The sequence below is a fragment of the Microchirus variegatus genome (genome assembly GCF_963457635.1).
Source record: "Microchirus variegatus genome assembly, chromosome: 10".
NCBI lineage: Eukaryota > Metazoa > Chordata > Actinopteri > Pleuronectiformes > Soleidae > Microchirus > Microchirus variegatus.
Genome location: NC_139811.1, coordinates 9711644 through 9738502, shown reverse-complemented (window position 1 = coordinate 9738502; position 26859 = coordinate 9711644). Strand labels below are relative to the sequence as shown.

The 26859-nt window shown below is 40.5% G+C and overlaps 1 protein-coding gene across 1 annotated transcript; it reads right to left on the bottom strand.

Moving 5' to 3' along the window:
- Nucleotides 1-2980: 2980 nt before the first annotated feature.
- On the bottom strand, nt 2981-20817 carry card11 (caspase recruitment domain family, member 11; the record flags this gene model as incomplete). Its single annotated transcript, XM_083896432.1, has 24 exons — nt 20613-20817; nt 20391-20528; nt 19283-19459; nt 18140-18288; nt 17864-18043; nt 15889-16035; nt 14656-14781; nt 14339-14533; nt 14091-14249; nt 13379-13448; nt 13096-13292; nt 12906-13012; nt 12642-12682; nt 12419-12542; nt 12120-12321; nt 11883-12009; nt 10760-11003; nt 10579-10663; nt 8956-9051; nt 7915-8032; nt 6456-6638; nt 5155-5276; nt 4919-5034; nt 2981-3185 (listed from the first exon to the last, which is right to left on the bottom strand). Exons 1-24 carry the CDS (start codon nt 20809-20811, stop codon nt 2981-2983), a joined length of 3507 nt encoding a protein of 1168 aa, XP_083752558.1. The 5' UTR covers nt 20812-20817.
- Nucleotides 20818-26859: the final 6042 nt, after the last annotated feature.

Genomic DNA, 26859 nt, shown 5'->3' with positions numbered 1-26859 from the left:
TGCCGAGCAACCACGGGTTGCCAGTTACGTCTGAAAACCAAACCTAAAAGACCTCGGTATTTGAATGTAGTAACCGTTTTTCGCCACATTCTTACATATGGCACCTTTGATGTATTTTACTTAAAATTGTTATTATTAATTTATTTTATTATTATTTTTAAATCAAAAACCCCTCAATCACTGCCTTTACACGATGCTCTTTAAAGCTTTACTTACGTACTTCGTTCAAAGTTCAGGATTCGGTGTTGACCTATATACGTATATATATATATATATATATGTATGTGTGTGTGAAATATGTCAACAAGTCAGCTCCATGTGTTGCCACTGTGATTGTGTCAACAGCGGATCCTACAGTCAGTGTAAAGACAAGGAAGACGAATCTCACACACACACACACACACACACACACACACACACACCGTCCTGTCCGCAGCCGCCGCCAGCGGATGCCAGACCGGACACAATGTCGCCTTTGACGGCGGCAGGAGCAGCAGAAAGGAGCCGCGGGGAAACGGACCGTTCCACACCGCCGGGACGCTTCCGGCATGTGGCTCGGTCCAGCTCCAGTGTGCGGAGTCTCGGTCTCACCGGAGGTGGAGGTAACGACGAAAACAACGTTTTCATCTTGAACCGCGGCGCTGTGTGTGTGTGTGTGTGTGTGTGTGTGTGTGTGTGTGTGTGTGTGTGTGTGTGTGTGTGTGTGTGTGTGCGTGTGTGTGTGTGTGTGTGAAAGTCTACCACAAAGCTCCGCGCCGAAAGCAGAGGCGCGTGCCAAAAAAACGTAGTTGACGATAAAGTGAAGTGTTCGTTCACTTTTTAACGTTTCTATTGACGATAAACCCGGCGAGAAAAGTAAGATAACAGTGGTTTCTCTCACCTCTTTTTGTGTGTTCTCCTCCTTCTCCTTCTCCTCCTCCTCCTCCTCCAGCACCGCCGCGTCAGCTGAGTCTCCTCTGCTTCTGCTGCCTCTGACTCTGCCTGCGATGATGCGAGCACCGTTCATTCTGTCTGGGGAGTTGAGAGCGAGATCACCGCAAAACATCGCGAGACTTTGAAGCTGAGGTGTGTATGTGTGTATGGGAGAGGAGTAGGGACGCGTTCAAAAACAGTTTATTACATTAAAGGGAATGAAATGAAACAGCTTGATTTATGAGATTTAAATCAGGATTCTGACTTTATTTTCCGAATATTGGTTTTTTTTGTTGTTGTTTTTTTTATAGGGATTTTTTTTTACCCCAGAAAAACAAAAACATGTGGCCTCAATCGTCTTCCGTAGGTTTGTGCAGAGTGAGCTCATGCTCAGTTCTGGGTCAACTCCAGCAGAACATGTCTTACCCAGCAGCTTCTCTGGGGTGATTTATGTTGACAGTTCTCTGCTCCTCTACTTTGCACTTTGCGCACAGTAGTGTCAGCTCAAAATGTACCTGCAAAAAAAACCCCACCAAAAATGTCGCATAATCTTCACTCTAACACACAAAAAAAGAAGCTGCTTCAGGCTTATGCACTCAAAATCCTGTTATGTGTGAGCTCTTCACACACTCCTGTGACACCTGATGTGACAGGGAGCCCCAACACACACACACACAACAAAATGTTTTTAATATCTTAGTGAGGACACATCATAGTCATAATGCATTCCCCAACATTAACCATCACAACAAAGTGCCTAAAACCAGGTTTTAACCCTTTAAAGTTGTCCCCCCAGACAAAATATACCCACAAAGATAGCTTTTAACATTTCTGTGGACCTCACAAAGATATAATTACACACACATAGGCAGAAAACACTGAACATGAACACACCAGAGAAATATTAATATTATAAGAGTATAAAATATGACATAGGCATTAAAGAGGCATTAAAACAAGAATAAGGCAGATAGAGTTTTATGAGTTTATTTGTGGAACTGCAGCACATTTGGTCTCTCCTCTCCTCTCGTCTCACAGATGAGCAGATTATCTAGCAGCGTTATGAAAGAGTAAGAGCTTCAAATCCCCCTCCTGGCCTTCGTCGATGGTTAGTCAATCGGAATCTCATATATGACGGATCTGAAATAGTTGCATAGCAGCAGGAGCTTCAGCAGCGTGGAGAGAGAGGAGTCAGCGACGTGCTTCAAAGGCACTGATGATGATGATGATGATGATGACAAACCGTCCACTCACTCATATAGGAGCCTGCTTTTTGGACACGGATTCTATGTTTTATTTAATAAAAACACCAGACTTCTCCTGTTTGTGAGAGATACTGCCTCAAAATACACAGAATGGACCTTTAAAAGTCTTGTATTAAATCAGTCACTTACACTCCAGCTGCATTTGGTGAAAAGAATCCTCTACACTAAAATATTAAAAGCTAAATTGTATTCTACAACATTTTATGTCAACAGTAATTATTGCTGTAACATTTTAAGGAGAAAACTGTGCAAAAACAAACCTATTAAAATTCAACATTTCATCAAGATATAATGATAATCATGTATTATTCATCTTGAGAGGATTTTTTTTTTTTTACAGTATGCAGTTCTAAAAGTAGACACCAGAGGTCAGTAAAGCTTTTTACAGCAAGATACTGTATGAACCATCTGTTTATTACATAGAAAGAAATGCATGATGTACAAAATATGTGTGTGTGTGTGTGTGTGTGTGTACCAAAACCTGGTCCTGAGGAACTTAAACTGGTTTAAGTTTAGGGCTAAGATCTGAGTTAGGGTTAACTTTGGTTAGGCTGTCGAAATGAATGGAAATCACTTAAAACCAGTCATATTATGGGGACTTCTTCTTCTTGTCTTCCTCACAGGGCGACATACCGTAAATGATTAGAATTTAAGGTAGAAGCCATGTTGTGGTGGGATGGTTAGGATTGTGGTCAGTCATAACAAGGTGACAGGAAATGAATGTAATGTCCTCTGAAGTCATGGAAACCAGACTGTTCTGCAAACTTTGACCCACAACATGGTGTCACATGTCCCTCGTTTGTCTACAGAAGGTCTTGCTCCACCCAGACCGTCCTCTTCTGCTCGTCGAGTATCCGATCCTTGACGACGCGGATCAGGTCGTCCACGCCGGTCCAGGCGTCGGGCTCCAGGCTGGCGTACAGGCAGGGGATGCTCTCCAGCTCCTTGTCTTTGGCCCGACACGACCTGACAAACTCCTCCTCCGAGTCGACGCGCGGAGACACCTTCCTGTGTGGACAGGAAACAGGAAGGAAGCAGTGCTTGTGTGTGGTGGTTTGGAGGTGTCTTGAATACGATACTGCAGATACTCTGCAACAATGGCCTGTGTGTGTTTCTGCTCTGATTATTACGATAATTACACTGAAAGAACTCCAGTGTCAACAGACCAAAGTGGAATAAAGACCACGTTGTGTACAAAACATCACCTGTAATTTACAAAAGTGACATCATGGCCTACTGAAGAAGACCTCAGACTAGTGATTATGACCAGTAATTCCTCAGGAAAATGTTTGACATTATACTTTAACACTTGGTTACCTCATTTCACCCGAGTCATGTGCTAGGCTGTTAATGTCTAGTCTGTCCTGCACCCGTCTGTCTTCTGTAATGTGAGTCTTTCACTATTTATAGTGACCGTCCAAACTGTTATCAGATGGGGGCCAGAGATCCTGCTCATGACTCGCTCGTATGTACACTACCGTCCAAAAGTTTGGGCTCACCTTATACAAATTTTTTTTGTGTTTTCCGTTAAAAGTCACACTTTTATTCATCAAAAGAGTTGCAAAATGAATAGAAAATATAGTCAAGACCTTGACCTGATTAGAAATAGAACCAGTAAAACTGTTTTCAGCTGTGCTAACATCATTGCATAAGGGTTTTCAAGGGTTTTCTAATCATCCAATAGCCTTCTAACGCAATGTACCATTAGACCACTGGAAATGGGCCTCTATACACCTATGTACATATTCTGTTAAAGGCGTTTGCAGCTAGAATAGTCGTTTACCACATTAACAATGTAAAAAGTGTATTGATGATTCATTTAATGTTATATTCATTGAAAAACGGTAGTGTGAGTAATTGAATAACCTGAGCTTTATAAGCAATATTACGCAAATGTTTAAAATATTATATTGCGACATGGAATTGAAGTGGATTAGTGAGTCATAAAAAGGACCCAGCCCACATCTGATAAAAGTTTGGACAGTCACTAGACAAGTAAATCCCCTAGTTATCAATCCATGGCTGTATAGGTTCTTCTAATGAAGACATACGACCGTGAGCTTAACCTACAACGCCCCCTAAGGGAGACCACCACCATTACTCATGGAGAAAAACCAAACAAAACAGTGACTTATTTCCCCATAGACTTCAATTCAAACTGGTACTTCCATCCAACTTCTTGGGCTTTACTTTTCAATACAGAAGACTACGTCCATTATATACAGTCTAGGATTCAAATTGTCAGTATAAAAACACTCTTGTTCAGCTTCTGTTCTCACTGTAAAGGTTCAGGATCCAGTCTCTGCTCGTGCAGTAAAACATCATATTCACTCTTAGAAATAAAGGTTCCAAAAGTGTTCTTCTACAAGGGCTGAGGTTCTACCTGGAACCATTTGTTTTTCAAGGGTTATTGGTAACACTAATGGTTCCAGTAAGAATCATTTTGATCCTGACAACCCTTTAAAGCCCCTTTCCTGAATAAAGGGTTTTAAAAGGCTTCGGTTCCACCTCGAACCAAAAAGGGTTTCTCCTATGAGGACAAGCCGAAGAACCTTATATGGTTCTACTTAGCACTTTTATTTCTAAGAGTGTAGCTCAGTGCTCTGATACGGTGGACTCATCCTTTAATCGGCCCCTATTTCTTCCTCTCTAAAAACTCTCATGAAAGCACTGTGGTTTTGTAAGCTGTGGCTGTGAGGTGTCAGGTAAACAATGTGAGTGAGGTCGCGTTAGTTGTTTACCGTAACTTCTTGACATTCTTCTCACAGATCTTGACGTGGATGATGATGGGGTAGATCTCTCTGCGTAGCAGGTCTTTGACGCAGCTCAGCTCGGCCTCCAGCAGACAGTGTTTGCCCTGGCGAGGTGTGGAAACGGGAGAGTTCTTTGTTTGTGAACGAAAAAGTTAAAAACAGCCACAGCCTTTTATCTCTGTGACGGTCAAACGTGGACCGCACACTCGTCAATAATAGATCACCTTGGCGGCGACCGCCTCGATGTTTTCCCGCGTGATGCACTCAAACGTGGCGTGTTTCTCTTTGTAGTGAATGAAAGGCTCCACGTTCTGTTTCAGGTGAAACTCCTCTTTGGACAGAGTGTCTGTTTAAAAAAAAAAAACCAGACACATGTTTGTGCAGCATGTTAATAATGATCACCACGTTTTTAGCTGAAGAGGAACAGAAACCTTTGAGGCCGTGTGGCCCTGGGGAATCTGCACGCAATCACCATGTGACACAGTCTCTTGATTTGCCAGATGTTTGGTTCTGTCTGTCTCACCTGTGTTACACTCTTAGAGATAAAAGTGCTAAGTAGAACCATATAAGGTTCTTTGGCTTGTCCTCATAGGAGAACCCTTTTTGGCTCCAGGTAGAACCTTTTTATAAAGGTTTGACCTGGAACCCTTTTGGAGGGTTCCACCAAGACCCCTTTTAAAACCCTTTATTCAGGAAATGGGTTTTAAAGGGTTCTCTGGATCAAAATGGTTCTTGCTTGAACCATTAGTGTTACCAAGAACCCTTGAAAAAGCCTTTTTCAGAAGCAAGGTAGAACCTCAGCCCTTGTAGAAGAACACTTTTGGAACCCTTATTTCTCTTTAATCACGAAAAAGCTAGTTGACGATTAATTATCGATTCATGGTTTCAGCTCTTATTTTAGGCCACACTCTGAGAAATAAGGATTCCAAAAAGGCCCTTTTACAAGGGCTGAGGTTCTACTTGGAACCACTTGCTTCTGAAAAACCCTTTCCCAAAGACAGGGTTTTTCAAGGGTTCTTGGTAACACTAATGGTTCCGGTAAGAATCATTTTGATCCAGAGAAGCCTTTAAAACCCCTTACCTGAATAAAGGGTTTTAAAGGGGTTCTTGGTGGAACCCTCCAAAAGGGCTCCACCAGGTTAAAGGTTCTACCTGGAGCCAAAAAGGGTTCTCCTATGAGGACAAGCCGAATAACCTTATGGTTCTACTTAGCACTTTTATTTCTAAGAGTGTACTTAAATGACCATCTTATTTGACTATTAATGTCACTAGACAGAGTTTTGAGCTGGTCCAGGCTGTGCAGTCTCTCTGGTTTCCCCTCTTTAACATTTTACACCACAGTGCAGCACAATACCTGACCTCAATCCTCATAGTAGCGTCCTTCTTCCTCCGCCTCCCCTGACAATACAGCAGTTATCTTATCCATCTTTGATTCACAATGGATTAAACACTCTGCGGATACACACCGATAGAGCAGATATGTCCCTAAACAGAAACACTTTGGCTCTGCTTGTTTTTGGTTCACCTGGTTTGCAGATGTCAAAGTCCATGGCTTCGCCCATGTTGAGTATTTTCTGGATGATGGTTTTGGCCAGAGCGGTGGGCGTGAACAAGACCGGTCTTCTCCTCTGTGTCCTCTGGGGAGTGACGGGACTGTAGGGAATCAGGTTCAGACTGCGGCTCAGCTCATTGTCAGGGTCAGCAGCATCTGTTTACAACACACACACACACACGGTGACAGAAAAGCATTGTAGATCCAGGTCCACGTGTCTGAACATACATTCAACCAGTTTGTAATTTTAAACTTCTTCATGGGGCAAAAAAAACTAAAAATCTTTGACTAATTTCACAAAAAATAGTCAAATAAAACCAATACGTGTTACACTGCTACTGAAAATATACATTTGTCTTGTACTTTTTATTCGAAACCTTTTAATCTGACATTCTTGCTGACACTTTTATTTTATTTTATTTTATTCATATTATACCTAAAAAGGCAGAGTACACTCTTAGAAATAAGGGTTCCAAAAAGGTTCTTCTACAAGGGCTGAGGTTCTACCTGGAATCATTTGCTTCTGAAAAAACCCTTTCATGAATAAAGGGTTTAAAAAAGGTTCTCCTGTGAGGACAAGCCGAAGAACCTTATGGTTCTAGCACTTTTATTTCTAAGAGTAAACGGGTCCTTCGACAAGGGCTGAGGTTTGACCTGGAACCATTTGCATCTTTCAAGGGTTCTTGGTAACACTAATGGTTCCAGTAAGAACCATTTTGATCCAAGACCCTTTAAAACCCCTTTCCTGAATAATCATTTTAAAAGGGTTCCAGGTGGAACCTTTATAAAAAAGGTTCTACATGAAGCCAAAAAGGGTTCTCCTTTGAGGACAAGCCGAAGAACCTTATATGGTTCTACTTAGAACTTTTATTTCCAAGAGTGTAGACAGGATTTATTATTATAACTTTAAACATGAAGCTCATTCTGACCAAACAAAAGGGGACTTTCTACAACGCGAGACGGAAATAAAACAAGGACAGAGTTAAAGGGAAGTCAAACAATAAAGGGTCACACACACACACACACACACACACACACACACACACACACACACACACACACACACACACACACACACACACACACACAGAGAGAGAGAGAGTGAGACCACAATCAGTATTTTTCAAAAAGCTGTGAATGAAACTCCCATCGACTCGTTTTCTCACGCTCCCTCCTGCTTTCACTCAAACTGACATTTCAAACTGACGTCTCAACTTCACTCAGCGCTTACGTTAAAACTAAAAGATGAAAAAAACAAAAACGTTCTTGCAAACTCAGTGTCTTTCACTATTTGTTTCTGCATTTATTTAAAAAACCTTCACATCTTTCCTTCAGAGAACACGTGTCGCCGCTCTCTCCGGTCGTTTCTTGTGGTTGTGTGTGTGCAGTTTCGTCACCCCCCCCCCCCTCCCCCTACATCACTTGTACCTACCTTCTGGTCTCAGCGTCTCAAAGCCGTGACGGGGTAGCGACGTGCTGCTGGAGTTGATGAGCCTCACGCGCTCATTGCTGTTCATTCGCTTGTACTTGATATCCACCCTGCTGACAAACTGCACCGACAGACTGTGTTTACAGTATTTCAGGTTACACATACACACTACCGTTAGAAAGTGTGGGGTCACCTATTTTTGTTGTTTTACATTAAAACTCAAACTTTTATTCATCAAAAGAGTTGCAAAATGAATAGAAAATATAGTCAAGACATTGAAAAACGATTTAGATTCCAAATAATACTTTTGCCCTTTTGTCAAAGAACCAGCAAAACTGTTTTAGGCTGTGCTAACATCATTGCACAAGGGTTTTCTAATCATCCAATAGCCTTCTAACGCAATTAGATTAACAGGCCTCTATACACCTATGTACATATTCCATTAAAAACCAGACTTTTGCAGCTACAATAGTCGTTTACCACATTAACAATGTATAGAGTGGATTTCTGATTCATTTAAAGGTGCATTATGTAATAAATCTGAAGCAACTGGCCATAAAATCCTCCTAATATGTCACAGAGACTCAGGAATAATGTTCATATAACAAACTGAACTCACCAACAACAACAGAAAGGCCAAAATATTTGCATTAAAATCTTTTGCGAACCGCAAATGTATGTTTATGTTTTGAAATCATGTTTTGGCATGTGGCGCCACCTACCGCCTTCTACCAATCATTGCAGTCAGTGGAGTCAGCTGCAGAGAAACCACGGGTTACGTCTGAGCTACAATGGCGGAGAAAACAAACCTAAAAGACTGAGACTTGAATTCGAGTGTGGTCACCGTTTTTTGGCCACATTCTTATGGCGCCTTTAATGTTATATTCATTGAAAAAAACCGTGCATTTCCTTCAAACATAAGGACGTTTCTAAGTGACCCCAAACTTTTGAACGGTAGTGTATAAACAGTAGATTTTCAAGGGTGTGAGTTGCAGGCTGTAGCGTAGACTTTACAGATGGATGTGCGCTTTATTTCTTCATTACCTGCAGTATCTGAGTGAGGAAGATGCTGGCTCTAGACAAGCGTGGGCTGGCTTTAGGATCAGGTGTGGCGTTGGCCTCCTCTGGCTGTAAATTGCTCTGTACAAGCACATAGGAATATATATATATATATGGTAATTGGACACTTTAAACTTTGACCGTAGGTGTGAGAGTGGATGGTTGTTTGTCTCTATGTGGCCCTGTGATGGACTGGCGACCTGTCCATAACCCTCATGTGGAGGAAGAAGATGGATGGAAAACAGTACCGTATGAAGCTTTAGTGTAACCTTGGTCTTCGTCTATCCTCTCATGCGCGCTCTCATTTCCATATCTGTCATTTATTTGCGATAAGCCGTTCATATACTTTCCAACACTACTTTGCATAATTTAACCTTTATTCAACCAGGAAAACAAACACCTCATTACTGTTGGTTTGTTTTTAAAGGTCCAGTGTGTAAGAATTAGTGACATCTAGTGGTGAGAAAGCAGCATCACAACAAATGGAGGACTCACATTCACACCTCCAATTTCCCCCATATTTGTCAGGGAACTACGGTGGCCTTCACAGACCAAAAAGATTTGTCAGAAGTACAGTGACACTTTAGATTAGGGAACACATATTCACCATTAACTAGGTGCTTACTAACATATATAAGTAGCATACTAGCCCTTTATTAGTAATCATTAAGCACATTATTCTACCTCTATTACGACACAAATTAAGATTATTCTGACATAAGGTGTTAATACGTGCTTAACCCTTTAAGGTTCGCACCAAGAAAAAAGCAAAGGATAAATTATTTATTTTCATTTTTTATTGTATTATTATTTGATTTTATTTGCTTATGATAACAATAACGACAATCAGACCCTACAGTATGTCAGATACAGTCTGCTTTACTTCGTCTCATCTGCTTCCTCAAGCAGCAAAGACTCTTTTTCTGTATATTCTGTAGTAAATTATTAGTCACTAATCTATCTCTCCCGCGGACTTAACTACATTTAGATTTAGAAAATACTGATAGAACTCAAACACATGCACGATATTACACATACTCCATGTCTCTGGTTTCATCTTCAAACAACAGCATCAGACAGGAAGTCTATGTTTAACTTCGTCTTTCAGTTTTCTCCCTGTGTAGCATAATCAGTCATGCACTCTTGTCGGTTACAAATATTGCTGTTTCACGGTGTGTGTGTGTGTGTGTGTGTGCTTGTGGAACATGTGCAACGTCTGGAAAACAATCACACGGTGCAGTGCACCACGTGTGAACGAGATTTGAAGCTCACACCTTCTCAGCCCTGTCAAAGCCCCCTCAGCAACACAGAAAACACGTTAAACCCCCCACTCACTTTATAGAATCCTACAAAACACTGTACTTGTACTCGCTATTGTGCATTTAGTTTAAGTTAAGGATTTAAGTGTACATCATTGTTTAAGATAAGAGCTTCTATAAGGACATTATAGAAATGAGATACAGTAAACTTAAAGTAATACAGAAATCAAGATCAAGTCCTCCATAAAGTTCATCTTTCAACATATTTAACCCACTTAGACCAGAGTTTAATAATAACATATTTTTATACTGTTTAAAACCTGTAAAAGTGTTCAAAATGCGTTCTTACCCTACTGTTGCGGTGGGCTTCATTTTCTTCTTTCCCTCCTCGATAAACTAACTTCTGTATCTTCACCAGGAGCAGCTGCTGGGCCCTTCAAACACACACACACACACACACACATATTATAGATATTTAAAAGTTTAATTCAAACACATCGTTGCGACTCAAACACTCTCTTCCTGTGTACCGGGAGTTGCTGGGTAAGGTGCCGCGCTCGCTCTGGTCGGAGCCCGTGTAGGGGTCGACGCGGGAGCACAGCCACTCGCAGCGACCCTGGTGTCTGGTGTCCAAGACGTGCACCACCTCGTCGCAGCGCACGCTCAGCGAGCAGTTGTCCGACTGGCCCGAGATTTTCAGGTTGACGCGGATGTGGAAGGAGTCGCCGGAGACGAGGGCGCCGTTCGTGAGGTCCCTCTGCAGGCGGCGGTAAGCTGCAAACACACACGTTTATAAAGACTCAGTGAAAAGGGCACACCGAAGTCAAGATTCATGATGATTATTCCTAATTCGGAACATGTTTTAGACGTTTCCCTGCTCCAACACACCTGATTCTAATGAATAGTCTTATCAAGCTTCTGCAGAGCTTGATGACGAGCTGATCATTTGAATTAGGTGTGTTTGAGCAGGGAAACGTTCTAAAACATGCAGGGGCAGCGTGTCCCCAGGAACCAGGATTGGGAAACAATGGGAAACACTGCTAAGGGCAATCATGCAATTAATCCTGGTTAAATATTTGAATTGATTGACAGCCATGAAATCAGTATCGGTCAGCTATCGGACAGATACAAATGTGGAATGTGGAACACAATACAAAAAATCCTATATATCACATGCTTCACTGTGCACAGACTGAAAAGTTGTAAATCATTTACCGTCAAAGTTAGCGGTATGTATGTATATATGTATGTATATGTATATGTATATGTATATGTATGCGTATATGCATGTATATGTATATGTATATGTATATGTATATATGTATATATATATAAATGTCCACAAATGCAGTAAAAGCATCACTTACTGTCAAAGTTGGCGGTATGTATGTATATATTTATGTATATATAGGTATATATATACATATACATACGTATATGTATATATATATATATATACGTATATATATATATGTCCACAAATGAGGTAAAAGCATCACTTACCGTCAGAGGTGGCGGTATGTATGTATATATATGTATATGTATATGTATATGTTTATGTATATGTATATGTATATATGCATATGTATATGTATGTATGTATATATGTATATGTATATATGTGTCCAAAGGTGTGATAAAATACTCACTTACCATCAAAGTTGGCTCTATAGTGCAGCTGAATTGGTCCAGAGCAGCGCTGCAGCGTCCAGTGAGCTTCTTCCTGAGTGCTGGTGTCCAGCGAGATGCTCAGGCTCTCGCCGCGTATGCAGCCCTCAATCTGAGGAACAAATGAGCGACACATGCCCTGTTTTATGCTGACTCGTATCTGATATTTGCACACATGCAAATACGTCTGCCCCTAGAGCGACTGATTCTCAGTCCACGCACCAACAGGACGTGGTGACCCTCTCGTAGCCCCGCCTTTTCGGCGTTGGAACCCGGCTGCACGGCCGAGATGAAAATCCCGCTGTCGTTGCCGCCGACCAGCGTGACGTCCTTCAAGAGATTGTCGCCGAGGAACGACACCTCCTGCACGGGCTTCAGGGACGAGCTGACCCGAGAGAAGGAAGACAGAGACGGACGGAACGGCCTGCAGGTGGACAGACGGACACACGCTTCAGTACACACACAAACACACAAAAAGGTAAGCGTATGTGTCTGTGTGTGTGTGTGTGTGTGTACTGTACCTTTCCCAAGAGAGTTTCCTTAAGATACTGTGGACCTGCTCCATGTCATAGGTATCCATTCCTTCTGACTGATAGGAGGACGACGACGAGTGGACGGACGGAGGACCACAATGCATTTCATCCACTGTAAACATGAAAGAAATAGACAGAATATAAAAAAGAGGCAAAAAGAAGATAAATAATTAAGACATACAGATGAGAAATGTGTAAATATGCACTTTACCACACTCCATTTCCATGTTGTCACTGTCAGAGTCCAATAGGCTACGAGAGGAAATTATACACAAGCATAAATCCATTAAAAACAATGAATTCAATGAATTGGTGATTAAAAACAAGAAGTTGATAATAAGAACAAAAAATAAAACAATAAAAAATACTGTAGAAAATATGAAAACGACACAAATAAACAGGTCATACATTAAAAAAGTCGAAAGCCAAAGAGTAAAAATGGGTTTAAAAATGATAAAAGAGGCTGTGAGTCTACCTGCGAGGGTGGAAGTCGTGCTCCTTCTCCCTCTCTCGGCGGTACAGCGATCCGGTCTCAGGCGGTTCAGGGAGGATGGACAGGATGCTGTCGTTACGGATACGAAGCTGGCGACGTCACGGGAAGATGAAGAAGAAGATGTTGATGTGACTCTCTTTCCAAACAAACAAACAAAAACAGTACAACTCACCATATTCGGCCTGCTCTGGTCCATTGAGGTGTAAGGCAGCGGTGGAGTGAACGGACAGGAGGAGGAGAGCGGGTGAGCCGAGCACGGGGGATATGTGGGCGACATCAGGAAGCTGGGCGACGACGGGACGGAGCTGTTGTTGAGACGGTGGTTTGACGTCTGAATGTCCAAAAAATCCCCTCCGTTGACAGACGCTGCTGAACGTTAGAGGACAAATGTGCTTAAACCTGGACTGAGAAAGTGTCATTTATGATTTATTGTATGTTTCTATGTGTTTATTTACCTGCAGGCTGAGCAGAGTCTGAGATGACTTGATTGTCTCTGGGCAAACACACTGGAGACTTGACTCGGAGCTGAAAGACAAAACAGAAACATTGTAAAATTGGCTTGTTTTACAACAGGCACGGCACGGCACGGCACGGCACGGCACGGCACGGCACGGCACGGCACGGCACGGCACAGCTGGACTCTCGGATTGGTATCTTTTAAGCTCTTTAGCATAAAGCAGTAAAGCAGTTGTTTTCGGTGTAACATGCATCATTAGACTCAGTGAATTATTATTATTAACCATCATTACCAACCTTATTATTAATCAGTACTTCCTGCATGACTCCGTCTGACACAGTCACTGAACTGAAATACGGCAGAAGGCCTTGTGATTCGACCGGCTTTTTCGCTAAATACAACAGACTCTTCTGTTAAATGTCGATTTTAGGCATTTCCTTTGCCAAATGTTGGAGATGAATGCATGTTTTTTTCAGGATTTTTAAGTCAGTTAAAGTTGTACTTACCTTTCTTTTTTTGTCATCTTAAATTGCTCCTAATAAGCATATGGCACTCTAAAACGTAAGATAAACCCACAACTCTGTGTCCGGGCTGCTAATGAGGGAGGCGGAGGTGTTCATGTTCATATTTTTACTAAGTGCTGTGAGACATGCAAGAAAGGCCAGTATAGATTTAAGTAATAAGAGTCTTTGACTGAGACAGTGACTGACCCCAGCTTTAAGGTTAGGTCTGCGTTTAAGACGGGGCTCCTCAGATAAGAGCTTCTCCTCTGGCGAATCGTCGCTGGACCATTCTGATTGACCGGGGACAGTTTTTACCTCCTCGCCCTGAGAGATGATGGTCGGAGGCAGGTCCCGCGGCAGAGTGTGCTAAAGGAAGAAAACATTTTATGAAACTCAAAGAGATTTCAATAAAAAAGATCAACAAGCGAACTCTCGTTCACTTCGCCGCGGCTAACCTGTTCCACGCCCTGGTCCTTGGAGATGCGTCGCAGACGAGACTCCAGCGTGAGGAGCCGCGCCTCTTTGCGCACGCTCTCGATCTGGAGTTCGTCGCCTTTCTCCTCCATCTCTCTGATCTGCTTACGGTATTTGTCTTTGTCAATCAGACCCTGGGAGAACTGATGCTGGGCCTCGTCTCTGGCTCGATACGCCTGCAGGGATGGAAGTAAATGGAAGTAAGAGAACCACGCAATGTGTACCATGTGTACAGTGTGTGTGTGTGTGTGTGTGTGTGTGTGTGTGTGTGTGTGTGTGTGTGTGTGTGTGTGTGTACCTGGTCCCTCTCCTTCTCCACTTCTTCCAACTGTATGATGATGGTGTTCATGCGATTGCGGTACATGACGCAGTCCTTCTGCAGCGTGGAACTCTTCAGCTCCAGATCTTCCTTCTCCTCCAGATACTACACACACACACACACACACACACACACACACACACACACACACACACACACACACACACACACACACACACACACACACACACACACATTATAGAAAGAGGTGGAGAAGGAAGAGCAGGTTACAGATGCAGAGGTGGGGTTAGATGTGTGTTTTTCATAAATGGTCTCATGGGCATTAACGCTCTGGTCATGCATTTGTGTTTCCTGGGTGTGATTTTTTTTTTTTTTTTTAACTGGCTCTGAGTCAAGGTTATTATAGTACATGAAAATTAACGAAAACTAGTTTAAAAAACCCAGATAACTAACTGAAACTGAATTGTGTTTTCATAAAACTAACTAAAAGTCACTAAAATTGTTCTCTGCTGGCAATTTTTAACAGTATTTTCGTTCATAATAAAATGTTTTCCATTTGTCTTAGTTTACAATGTGGGACATAAGGCTGTACAAGTTAAACATAACCTTCATTATGGAGTTAATTAGGTTGAGTTTGTTCAAACCTTTAGTCTTTTATTGGCTTCATTACGGTGGCCCTGAGGTGCAAAACACAAACGCAAATCGAAAACGCAAGCGCAAATCAAAAAACACAAACCCAAATCAAAAAACACAAATGCAAATCACAAAACACAAAAACATTAACTCAAAACAGAAACACAAATCACACAACGTAAACACAAAGGCAGAGAACACAAAAGTGTTTCCGTTTTGAGTTAATGTTTTTGTGCTTTTGATTTGCGTTTGTGTTTTGCACCTCAGGGCCACTGTAGTTTATTGTGAGACTCATAAAAAATGTCATGCACATTTTGTGTCTTTATTTGTCTTTTGCTGGGTTTTTATGACACAACACTTGTGACCTTTTTGAATTGTGTACCTGGCAAATACTCCATATTACCAAAAAAACTAAAACTAACACTAAAATTAATTTAAAAAAACTAACCTAAAACTAAGCATTTATTTTAAAAAAAACAAAAAAAAACTAGCAAATCCATTCTAAAAACTCATTTTACAAACCCCAAGCTCTAATACCTTTGGTCATGAAACCACTTGTCTAGCCTCCACGTACAGTAGTGTAACTCCGTGTATGAGCGCGTTCAGCATCCGTGTCACCTTATCTCGCAGTTCCTCCGCTTGTCTGACTTCTTCGTGCAGGTTGTACAGGCGGTTCACCAGATCCTGTCTGTCGTCGAGTGCTTCCTGTCTGTCGTGCTCCAAAATATCAAGGATGGCTTTGTCTGACGCGGGTAACGGGCCAGGCTACACACACACACACACACACGCACACACACACACAAACATGGACAAACGGGAAATAAAATGAGCAGAGACAAAAACCCAAACATTACAGATACTCTAAACCCATTTTTATTCATTGGGTTAATTTAAGCAACAGGAAACTGCTGAAAAAGTTGAGAGAAAATCCCTCAAGCATCAAAACAAACAGTGGATACTTTACTGCTACCTCTGCTGAATATTAACTGAAGTCTTTGTTTATATAAGATATATATAATTGGATAATGAAAGGTTCGGTGTGTAAGAATTAGCGCCACCTAATGCTGAGACAGCAGATGATAATATAAAAGTGAGACGTCATAGTTCCAGCTCTTATTATAATAGCTAGATATGACAGGACATTTAAATAGTTCCACTGAGTTTTACGATGTATTCGGGAAACCACTGCGAGTGATTTGTTTGTGGCAATAAAATGCAAACAACTTGCTGTTTATACTGAACGTGTGTGTGGGTGGGTGTGTGTGTGTGTGTGTGTGTGTGTGTGTGTGTGTAGTGAGGACAATTCTTCATTCATACCTATCTTTGACCATGTGAGTGACCTCACAGTGATGGTTTTACGATAGTTAAAATTAACGAAGGCATGTCTCAGGCCTTAGGACAGGACTCTGTAGCCTGTGGCTCTCTGTAGCTTTGAAAATTGTATTTTAGTGAACACTTTATACATTTTTAGAGCAATTTTGTCCACTAAAATATATAAATACACGTCACATCCTTTGTTTTAATCAATCCACATAATTATGGCAGCAGGTTTTCTCCACAACGAACTACATCAAATCCCCAAAGTGGGTTCAGATCTACATGGTCCTATGTTTTATTTCAAAGTAGTCCTACACAAGCCAGTGTTTTTCATCACTTCATAAGAGTTTGATGTTTTTTCCCTTTGTTAACAGGTAAAAACAGTCATGAAATGTCAACTATTTTCTTTTTGTAGCTTTTAACCCTTAGAACACAGAGCATTTCAGCTGCTTTTACAGAATATACAGAGTGTCTTATATCCTTTTTTCCAGCACAACCTATAGGTAATCTGATAATAATGAAACAAATAAAACAAGTTATGATATAAAATAAAATAATACAATCATTTTCACCAACTATATAAACACACTTGAGCAAAAAGTGCTCGAAATGTTTAAAATCTGATTGAATTTGTGAAATTTGCAAATCCGTCACAGTTCAAATTTCACTCGGCTCGTTTTTAAGAACTAAAATTATGGGGAAAAAACTGTCTATTTTTGTGATTTCGGCACAAATATTGCCATTTGTGACCTATAAACACACACACACCCCCAGGATGTCCATATAAGGAGCTGTGTATTATTCCCATGGCAATTTACCATGGGTGCTCATGCAGCTCGTTTATATATAGTAGAGTAAAACTTTATAAATGATGTTATCTTCATTTTGTGGGTCAGGTTGTGTGTGTGTCCAGGTATTACTGATGTTGTGGGGACCTAAATCTGTTTATACAGTCACATTATGGGGACAAAAAGCAAGTCCCCATAACGTAAATTACTATATTTTAAGGTGAAGATATGTTTTATGGTTAGGTTGAGTGTAGGGTTAGGGTAAGGTTAAAGTCAGGGTTAGGATTAGGCCGGTAGTAATTATGGTTAAGGTTAGAGTAAGTCTCCAGGAAATGAAGTCGATGTAATGTCCACTGAATTAATGGAAACTGTGTGTGTGTGCGTGTGCGTGTGCGTGTGCGTGCGTGCGTGTGTGTGTGTGTGTGTGTGTGTGTGTGTGGGGGTGTGTGTGTGCGTGTGCGTGTGTGTGTGTGTGTGTGTGTTATCACCTGTAGTATGGACTGCAGCTCCTGCAGCTTGATCTTGAGCATCTCGTTCTCCCTCTCCAGCTCAAAGATCTGCTCCTTCCTCGGCCGGTTCTCGATGTCGTTCTTCAGCTTGAGACTCTGCCTCCTCTCCATCTTGCACTCCTCCTCCACCTTGTTCAGCCTGTGCTTCAGCTGATCGATCTGCACATACGCGGCAGTAAAAAAGGGTTGAAAGTGACATACAAACGCCCCTGATATTCCACCAGCGATCGCACAATGAATCAAAACGATCAGTACCTCTAACTGCAGATCTCGGCTCCTCATCACCGCCATGTTCTTCTCCTCGCTCAGCGTGGCGTACCTCATGGCCAGTTTGTAGTTTTCGTCCTTTACTCTCAGCAGCTCGTCGCTGTACGTGTTTCTCTCCTCTCTTAACTTATTGTATCCTGGAGAATCAACCACAGAGAACTACAGTGAGACAAACAACAGCCGTTTGTAGTAATTATTGCAACCTATTCAAAATATTAAGTCAGTTTTTTTTGTATAAAACATTTGTATCCTTGACTTTTTCAACTTTGACACATACACAATGCCCATAACGTTTTGCAACACTTTTTTATGATTTTATGATAAGTATTTCAACATAGAGCAAAATATTTATCTGCCACAGATATTAGGAGTTATTTGGTGAAGTTCTTTAAAAGCTTCTCAGAGCGTATGAAAACATAAAAACATAAAAACTTCAATAAAAATATGTATCCACATCACATAAACACAAAAATAACTGCACATTAAATCATACATTAAGTCTTAAAAAACACTTTATTTTGTTGTTCGTCTCTGTGCGTTGGTTTTTATTTTATTTGGGTGTAAATATTATTTGAAACTGTGATATTTAATAGAAAAGCTCCTTTTCTTATCTGTTTTATTTATATATAATATATATAAATATGTGTTTATTTCATGTTTGAGACAAATAAATTATTTTAGAAAATGAAAAACCTTAATACTACTTGTATACACACTGTGTATCAAGCATTTATATCAAGATTATTAAAAAAAAGGGTAGTTGATACGATGATAAGATGAAGCAAATTCACCCTGACCTGCACATTTACAACAAAACACAGTTACCACATCGGCTACAAAAGCCTGTCAGAGGAACACGAGTTGACCTGAAGTTTATTTTTAAATGATTTTGTTCTGCAGAGTTTAACCACATGGGACAGGACAAAAACAACGTCACCACTGTGCCCTACTTTCATGAAAAGTCTTGGCAGACGATGTGATAGACTTTAATAAAAAATGGATTTGTGGTGTAAACCAAGCGTGTGTGGTGGTGGTGGGGGATGGGTGGAGCAGTTTCAGTGCACAACCAATGAGCTATTTGGTTTGGCTTCATGACTCCGCTCTTTATAAAGCTATAAAGTGTATTCTTACTCTGTTGGAAGGCCTGGAGCTCCTGATTGGCCAGCTGCAGCTTCTTCTTCTCGTCCTGCAGCGTCCAGTTCTTCTTGCTGAGCTCGTCCTGCTGCAGGGTCTTGACTTTGGACTGCTGCTGCAGCTTCATCACCTCGTTCATCAGGAACTGGGTCAGGCCTTCCTGGCCCTCCTCCACTGTGGCCAGGCAACGCACAAGAGATGAGAGGCAGTGAGTCCATTCATCTGCTCTGAATCTGAATCTGAATGCTCTGAATGTTTTCATAATTCCATAACTTTCATAACATTTTTGAGATATAAATTTACATGCATACTACCGTTCAAAAGTTTGGGGTCACTTAGAAATGTCCTTATTTTTTAAGTAAAAGCCCCTTTTTTCAATGAATATAACATTAAATGAATCAGAAATACACTCTATACATTGTTAATGTGGTAAACGACTATTCTAGCTGCAAACGTCTGGTTTTTGATGGAATATGTACATAGGTGTATAGAGGCCCATTTCCAGTGTTCTAATGGTACATTGTGTTTGCTAATGGAGTGAGAAGGCTATTGGATGATTAGAAAACCCTTGTGCAATAATGTTAGCACAGTTGCTGGTTCTTTGACGAGAGGGTAAAACTATTCATTTTGCAACTCTTTTGATGAATAAAAGACTGACTTTTAATGGAAAACACCAAAAAGAATGTATAGGTGACCCCAAACTTTTGAACCGTATACTCTACCTGGAAACCATTTGCTTCTGAAAAACCCTTCCCCCAAAGAAAGGGTTTTTCAAGGGTTCTTGGTAACACTAATGGTTCAAGTAAGAACCATTTTGAACACTTTAAAACCCCTTTACCGAATAAAGGGTTTTAAAGGGGTTCTTGATGGAACCCTCCAAAAGGGTTTATAAAAAGGTTCTACCTGGAGCCAAAAAGGGTTCTCCTATGAGGACAAGCCGAAGAACCTTATATGGTTCTACTTAGCGCTTTTATTTGTAAGAGTGTAGAGTATATCACACAAAATATAACATTATCTTTCATTTAAACCCATAGCATTCAAGCTGTATATGTGTCTACAGTATGTAAGTGTGTGTGTGTGTGTGGTTCACAGGTGTGTATCTCACCTACGATGGTGGAGAATCGTCGCGTTGGATCGTTGCCGGTCACCAGCTTGTACAGGTCGGGGTAGTAAAACTCCAGACTCTCCAGAAACGCCACGTAACCCCGCTCCGCTTTAGTGTGGAGGATGTCGAGCAGTCGGCCTGACGGACGATTAGTTCACATAAGTGCAAATACACGACGAATATACATGACATCACATTATCCGTGAAGAGGATGAAACTCACTTGTGCGGTTTGCTTTGGAGACGAGCAGCATGGAGTTGAGAATCTCATCCTCGTCCTGCTCGTCCAGGACTTTGCACTGGCGTAGGTACGGCGTGAGCTTGGCCGGAGAGATGCTGCGACACAGCTCGTAGCGTTTGCTCTCCAGCTTCTCCCACAGCGCTTCCACATCGTCAGACGCATCACAAGTCCCGTTTTCCATAGTTTTTTTACACCCTGGAATTAGATTTTTTTTTTTTTTAAACAACTGTGATGAATGACCCAGTAGTTTTTTGTTTGTTTGTTTTTCATCTAAAAGGAGCAGATTTGCTTCTCTAACACCTTTACAGTAGCTTAACTCTGAACTCTGAAATGCAAATAAAGAAAGGGAGAAAGATGAGAATATGCTGGATTTTGACAAACAACCTGTGGAACAAAAAGTTAGCCGTTCTTTTTCTTAGGAGGGCCTTTGTTTTACACATTCATTTACACAAATTACTTTTTTTTTTTTAGCTGCACAGAACCCAGGACGGAAAATTTTGAGCTGAAACACTGTAGACGGTGATCGTTAAGATTTTAAAGTTTCAATTTCTCTTAGTATGAAATTCACTCACATTAATGCTTAAGAAAAAAAACGTACAATAACTATTTTTTTTTCAGTTTTTCTGACTAATATTTTTTCCCCTGTTTTTCTGTCTAATTTCTTTTCTGATTTTCTGGGGAACAGGGGAATCAAAATTTGCACGAAAAACAGAAAAAACATTACTCAGAAAAACAGAAAAAAAATTATTCAAAAAATCAAACCGAAAATTAATATCTGAGAAAAACAGGAGTTGTTTTTTTTTTCAAGTGAATGCAATACGCTTCCGTAACTTATTACTTATTGACACCAATATTAAACAGACAAATGCATGCACTGGCCACTGTGTTAGGTACACTTGTCACAGGAGCATTCTCTACATGGATGTGCTATAAAATCCCAGTAGAGCCAAAAGTTTCTGTCACTTGAATTAAATCACTTTTCTTCCAGCATCTTTATCTTGACGATGTCTACATCCATAAATGCATTGGATCGCTGCAATGTGATTTTATTAGATATACACTACCGTTCAAAATTTTGGGGTCACCTATACACATTTTTGTTGTGTTTTCCATTAAAAGTCACACTTTTATTCATCAAAAGAGTTGCAAAATGAATAGAAAATATAGTCAAGACATTGACAAGATTAGAAATAATGATTTTTATCTGTGCTAACATCATTGCACAAGGGTTTTCAAGGGTTTTCTAATCATCCAATAGCCTTCTAACGCCATTAGCAAACACCATTAGAACACTGGAAATGGTCCTCTATACACATATGTACATATACCATTAAAAACCATACGTTTGCAGCTAGAATAGTCGTTAACCACATTAACAATGTATAGAGTGTATTTCTGATTCATTTAATGTTAAATTAATTGAAAAAAAAGTGCTTTTCCTTCAAAAATAAGGACATTTCTAAGTGACCCCAAACTTTTGAACGGTAGAGTATATGTTAACAAGCAATTGAAGAGGTCTACGCTGATAAAGAGTGTAGTTAATCAGAGCACGGTCAACAATAAACCTTGTAAAAAAACAAAAAAAAACAAAGTGATAACACTAGTTTTCTTGGCATGCTTCCGTTAACATTTCGGGTAAAAGAGTTAGTGATGATCCCTATAAGCACTTGATCCTGATTATGGTGCATTCTTATGATATGAGCTGCACTCCCACATGAGTGTGTGTGAACGAATAAAATGCACATGACTGATTCAACACGATGGATCTGACGCGATGCCCCTTTGTAGCAAAGTGACTAAGAAGTCATCGCTCAGATGTGTGTTGTTGTTCTGAGTGATGGAATATTCAGGTTTACTGTCGTGTGCACAGTTCAACCACAGCGGCTCAGCCTCACACACACACACATGCAGAGGCTTGCACAAAACAAAGCATTATCTTTAACCCTTAACAGTAACCAGTTAATGCCTGATCCTAAACTTAACCACAACAAATACAAGCACACTCACACACACACACTCACACTCACACACACACACACACACACACACAACAAATACATTTGAACAACATTTTGACTGTAATTAGGGTGCAGTAAACCTGTGTCCTGAGTGACATGACCTGGGTGATGCAATCATTGGCAGAACATGTTAAATGCACGTCTGAAAACGCACCTCAGAATAAGGCTGAATGATTTTGATTAAAGGTGCCATATGAAAGAATGTCACTACATTCAAATTCGAAATACCGAGGTCTTTTACGTTTCGTTTTCTGACGTAACTGGCAACCCGTGGTTGCTCTGCAGCTGAGACTCTACTAACTGCAATGATTGGTGGACGGCGGTAGGTGGCGCCACATGCCAAAACATGATTTCAAAACATAAACATGATTTGCAGTCTGCAAAATATATTTTTTTAATGCAAATATTTTGTCTGTACTGTTGTTGTTGGTGAGTTCAGTTTGTTATATGAACATTATTCCTGAGTCTCTGTGACATATTAGGAGGATTTTATGGCCAGTTGCTTTAGATTTATTACATAATGCACCTTTAAATATGTAATATATGCCTTTATATTTTACTGAAATTGCAACCGGGGAATGGAACTTTTTACATAATTGTTGTATTTGTTGTATTGTTGTAAACGTATTTAAAATGATTACTGAGTGATATTTGTGCAGAAACAGAGACATTTTCTGCAGTCTGTGCGTCCAAGGCAGGACAATATTTCATCTGAAATGGTCAATTTTGGCTTTAAGAACCCCAAGAACGTCTAAAATGTGTTTTTACAGTCACAAAAACCACATTATGAGACAGTTTGAGGACACATTCCTGAGCCTGCACATACACGCAACAATATATTAACACTTACTGTGATATGATTTCATTTTATTCTAATGTGTAAATCGTCATGTTACGACAGCGTGAGTAGGGCTCAAGCTCCTCGTGCACAAACACGCAGCAATACTCGCACGGCAACAGCAGACATATCTGCACGGTCAGATTTTGTCCCAGTGTAAACCCTCATGACGTCTGTGTGTATTTAAATTAAAGGCGTGTGGACCCGCAGATGAGAGCATTAGTGGTCACAAGAGACGTGAACAGCCACCTTTAGCTCTATCTATCTACGATGCAAATCTCTTGACAGGAAAGCTGTTCCTGAACGTGTGCAGTGTTTAAACTCACAGCATTACATTCACAACTACACTTACACTTGCACTCTTGGAAATAAAAGTGCTAAGTAGAACCATATAAGGTTCTTTAGGATAACCCTTTTGGAGGGTTCCACCAAGAACCCTTTTAAAAACCCTTTATTCAGTTTTTTTAAACGGTTCTCTGGACCAAAATGGTTCTTGCTGGAACCATTAGTGTTGCCAAGAACCTTTGAAAAACCCTTTCTTCGGGAAAGAGTTTTTCAGAAGCAAATGGTTCCAGGTAGAACCTTAGCCCTTGTTTCTAAGAGTGTGATATATATGCAGCACACACACAAACTTCCTCGTGAAGTAATAATAGAGTAACAGAGTGAGAATATTCACATTCACACATTCTCCTTCTTCTTCTTCTTTCAGCTTCGTCCCTGTAGAGGTCACCACAGCAGAGCATTTGTCCACTTGATTGATTTAGCATTTGATTGTTTACCCCCTGGATGTCCTTCCTGATGTCCCATTCATCCAGGCCTGGGACCGGCACTTTGGGAGAACATTGCAAAGGACCACAGGTGGAAATCGAACCTTGGCCCTTTGCCCATCATCTCTATCAAGTGATAGTGAATCTACTTCATGTTTACCTAATACACTTTAATTGACTTGACATCTTTCCGTCGCTTATCCGGTCTATTTTTTACGTTGCCAGACATATTTACTGTCTTTATCTACTCCCACTTGATTTCCTATTTCCCCCGTCGTCATTTCTCTCTCTCTCACACACACACACACATCACTACACAGCATTCTTAATGAGGAGTCATAGACACCTTAACTATCACAGATAAACGTCTAAAACCAAGTCTTTAAGCCATGAACAGCCATTTTAAGACGTGCCAGGAGGACGCCAAATTGCCAAATTGTCCTGACTTTAACAAAATGTCCTCACTTCCTGTAGTTTATAAATGTTTTGGTCCTCACAAAGACATATGTACAAGTAATCACACACTCTCTCTCTCACACACACACCCTGCATTTGCATGCCGTCTGCCTACGACTGTGTTATCCAACACTCCTGCATCATGACTTGTAGGCAAATCAAGGCTATCTGCCATTACTCCTGTAAACACACACACACACACACAAACACACACAGAGACACACATCTTTGCATATAACTGTCACATCTGCACTGTGCATGTAAAAATGTCAGCGTTTACTGTCACTCTGCACTTCAGGCAACAAACAAAGGCCTCCAGATATTCACTGGTTGTGTTTGAAGGCAAAGGGTGAACCAGAGATTTGTACCAGGCAGCAAATAATAATAATAATAATAATAATAACAACAACAACAATCAATCAAAAGCTCCTTTACAGAGGCAGAGGAAGAGAGAGAGACATAACACTGAGAACTGTTCTGAGTGTAAACACACACACACTGCCACACTCGCAGCAAATGAGGAAACCTCAAGCACTCCATGCATACATTAGTACATGGTGCACACACACACACACACACACACACACACACACACACACACACACACACTGAGAAGAGAGAGAGACCTCTTGAGTAACCACAAACATGTTTCCTCTTCTCTCTTCTCTTATTTTGGAGTTCTTTGCCGAGAAAGCGTGTCCTTGCTTCCTCCTTTTCAGAACCAGATGTGAGTGAGTGGTCGCTCTCGTCCTCTCTCCCCGTTTCGTCTTCTCAGACTTTTTTTGCTGAGATTGTCTTTCTTAAAGCGACGTACTGTACATACATATATATATATATATATATATATATATATATATATATTGTGTGTGTGTCCTCAAACTGAACCTTGTATGTTGTGTCTCCAGAGAAGCAGACTCACACACAAACATGTACATATCCCCCACGTTTGTTTCCATTGATTTTGCCACATGCACCGAAAACCATGAACTTCACTCTCGCTCTCTGACTGATATAATTGTTCAAATCTATTTTTTTTTTTTTAAATATATATATTATAATAATACTAAAAAAGGTGGAAGAAGGGGGAAAATTCAAGATTAACACATTTAGTTGTAGTTAGAGACCACAACATGGATGGGTTCTGCTTTTTCAAATGCGCCATTATTGCATTTCCCTGCCAAATATGACACAATCAGCAATGCACAACGTTTACTTTTGTGAAACGAAAATAATGACACAAAGCGGGCTCTATAGTGTGGTTAAATTCAATGAAACTTGTTCTGTGACACACATTAAAAATGCTCTGTTTGTTTCTTTGGATGAGGTCAGATATAAACCTCTGCAGCACACTGTCCACCAGAGCTATTATGTGCTAGTAATGTGTTTATTTTCTACCACAGCAGCAAATAGTCTGGACTGTACGTGTCATGAGAACCTTCATAAAGAGAGGACCATCATCCTGAACCTCTGTATGAGCGATGAACTTAAACCCCTTCTGGAGCATCATGTCAGCCAACGCAAGTCGTAAAGGTGCAGTGAAAACATGGACTAGTGCGTTGGCAACACTGAACACATCAGTCAGCAGATATTAAACAGTGTCTGGGAAAGTGTATGATATCAGATTTATATGATGATAAACTAAAAGTCATCGGCCTCATTTTACCATGAACTGCAGGTCGTATGGAAAATAGACAAACTATTGAAGAGCAGAAAGTGTTGTTTGTTATTACTTTTGTCAGAGCAACGCAATATCAAAGTATCTGTCAGCGAGCCGCTCTCGACCTCATGTCCAGGTCATATAAAATATACATTATGTCACTGGAATCAGCTGTGAGAAGCAGACATATATTATAGATAGATATTATATTATATTATATTATATTATATTATATCATACTATATTATATTATATTATATTATAAAGCTTGCAAATCTGTCCACTCTTGATTCAGTGTCTTTGACCTTGACCTCAAGCTTATTTGACTGCAAAAATACTATATATACACATATATATATATATATATATATATATATATATACTGTATCACTGCTGTGTGTGTATTTCTTTGTCTATGAACAGTGTATAAAACCATGTCCGGTTCACAACCCTATAAACCCTAAAACCCGTCTCTATAACCACGGATATAGAG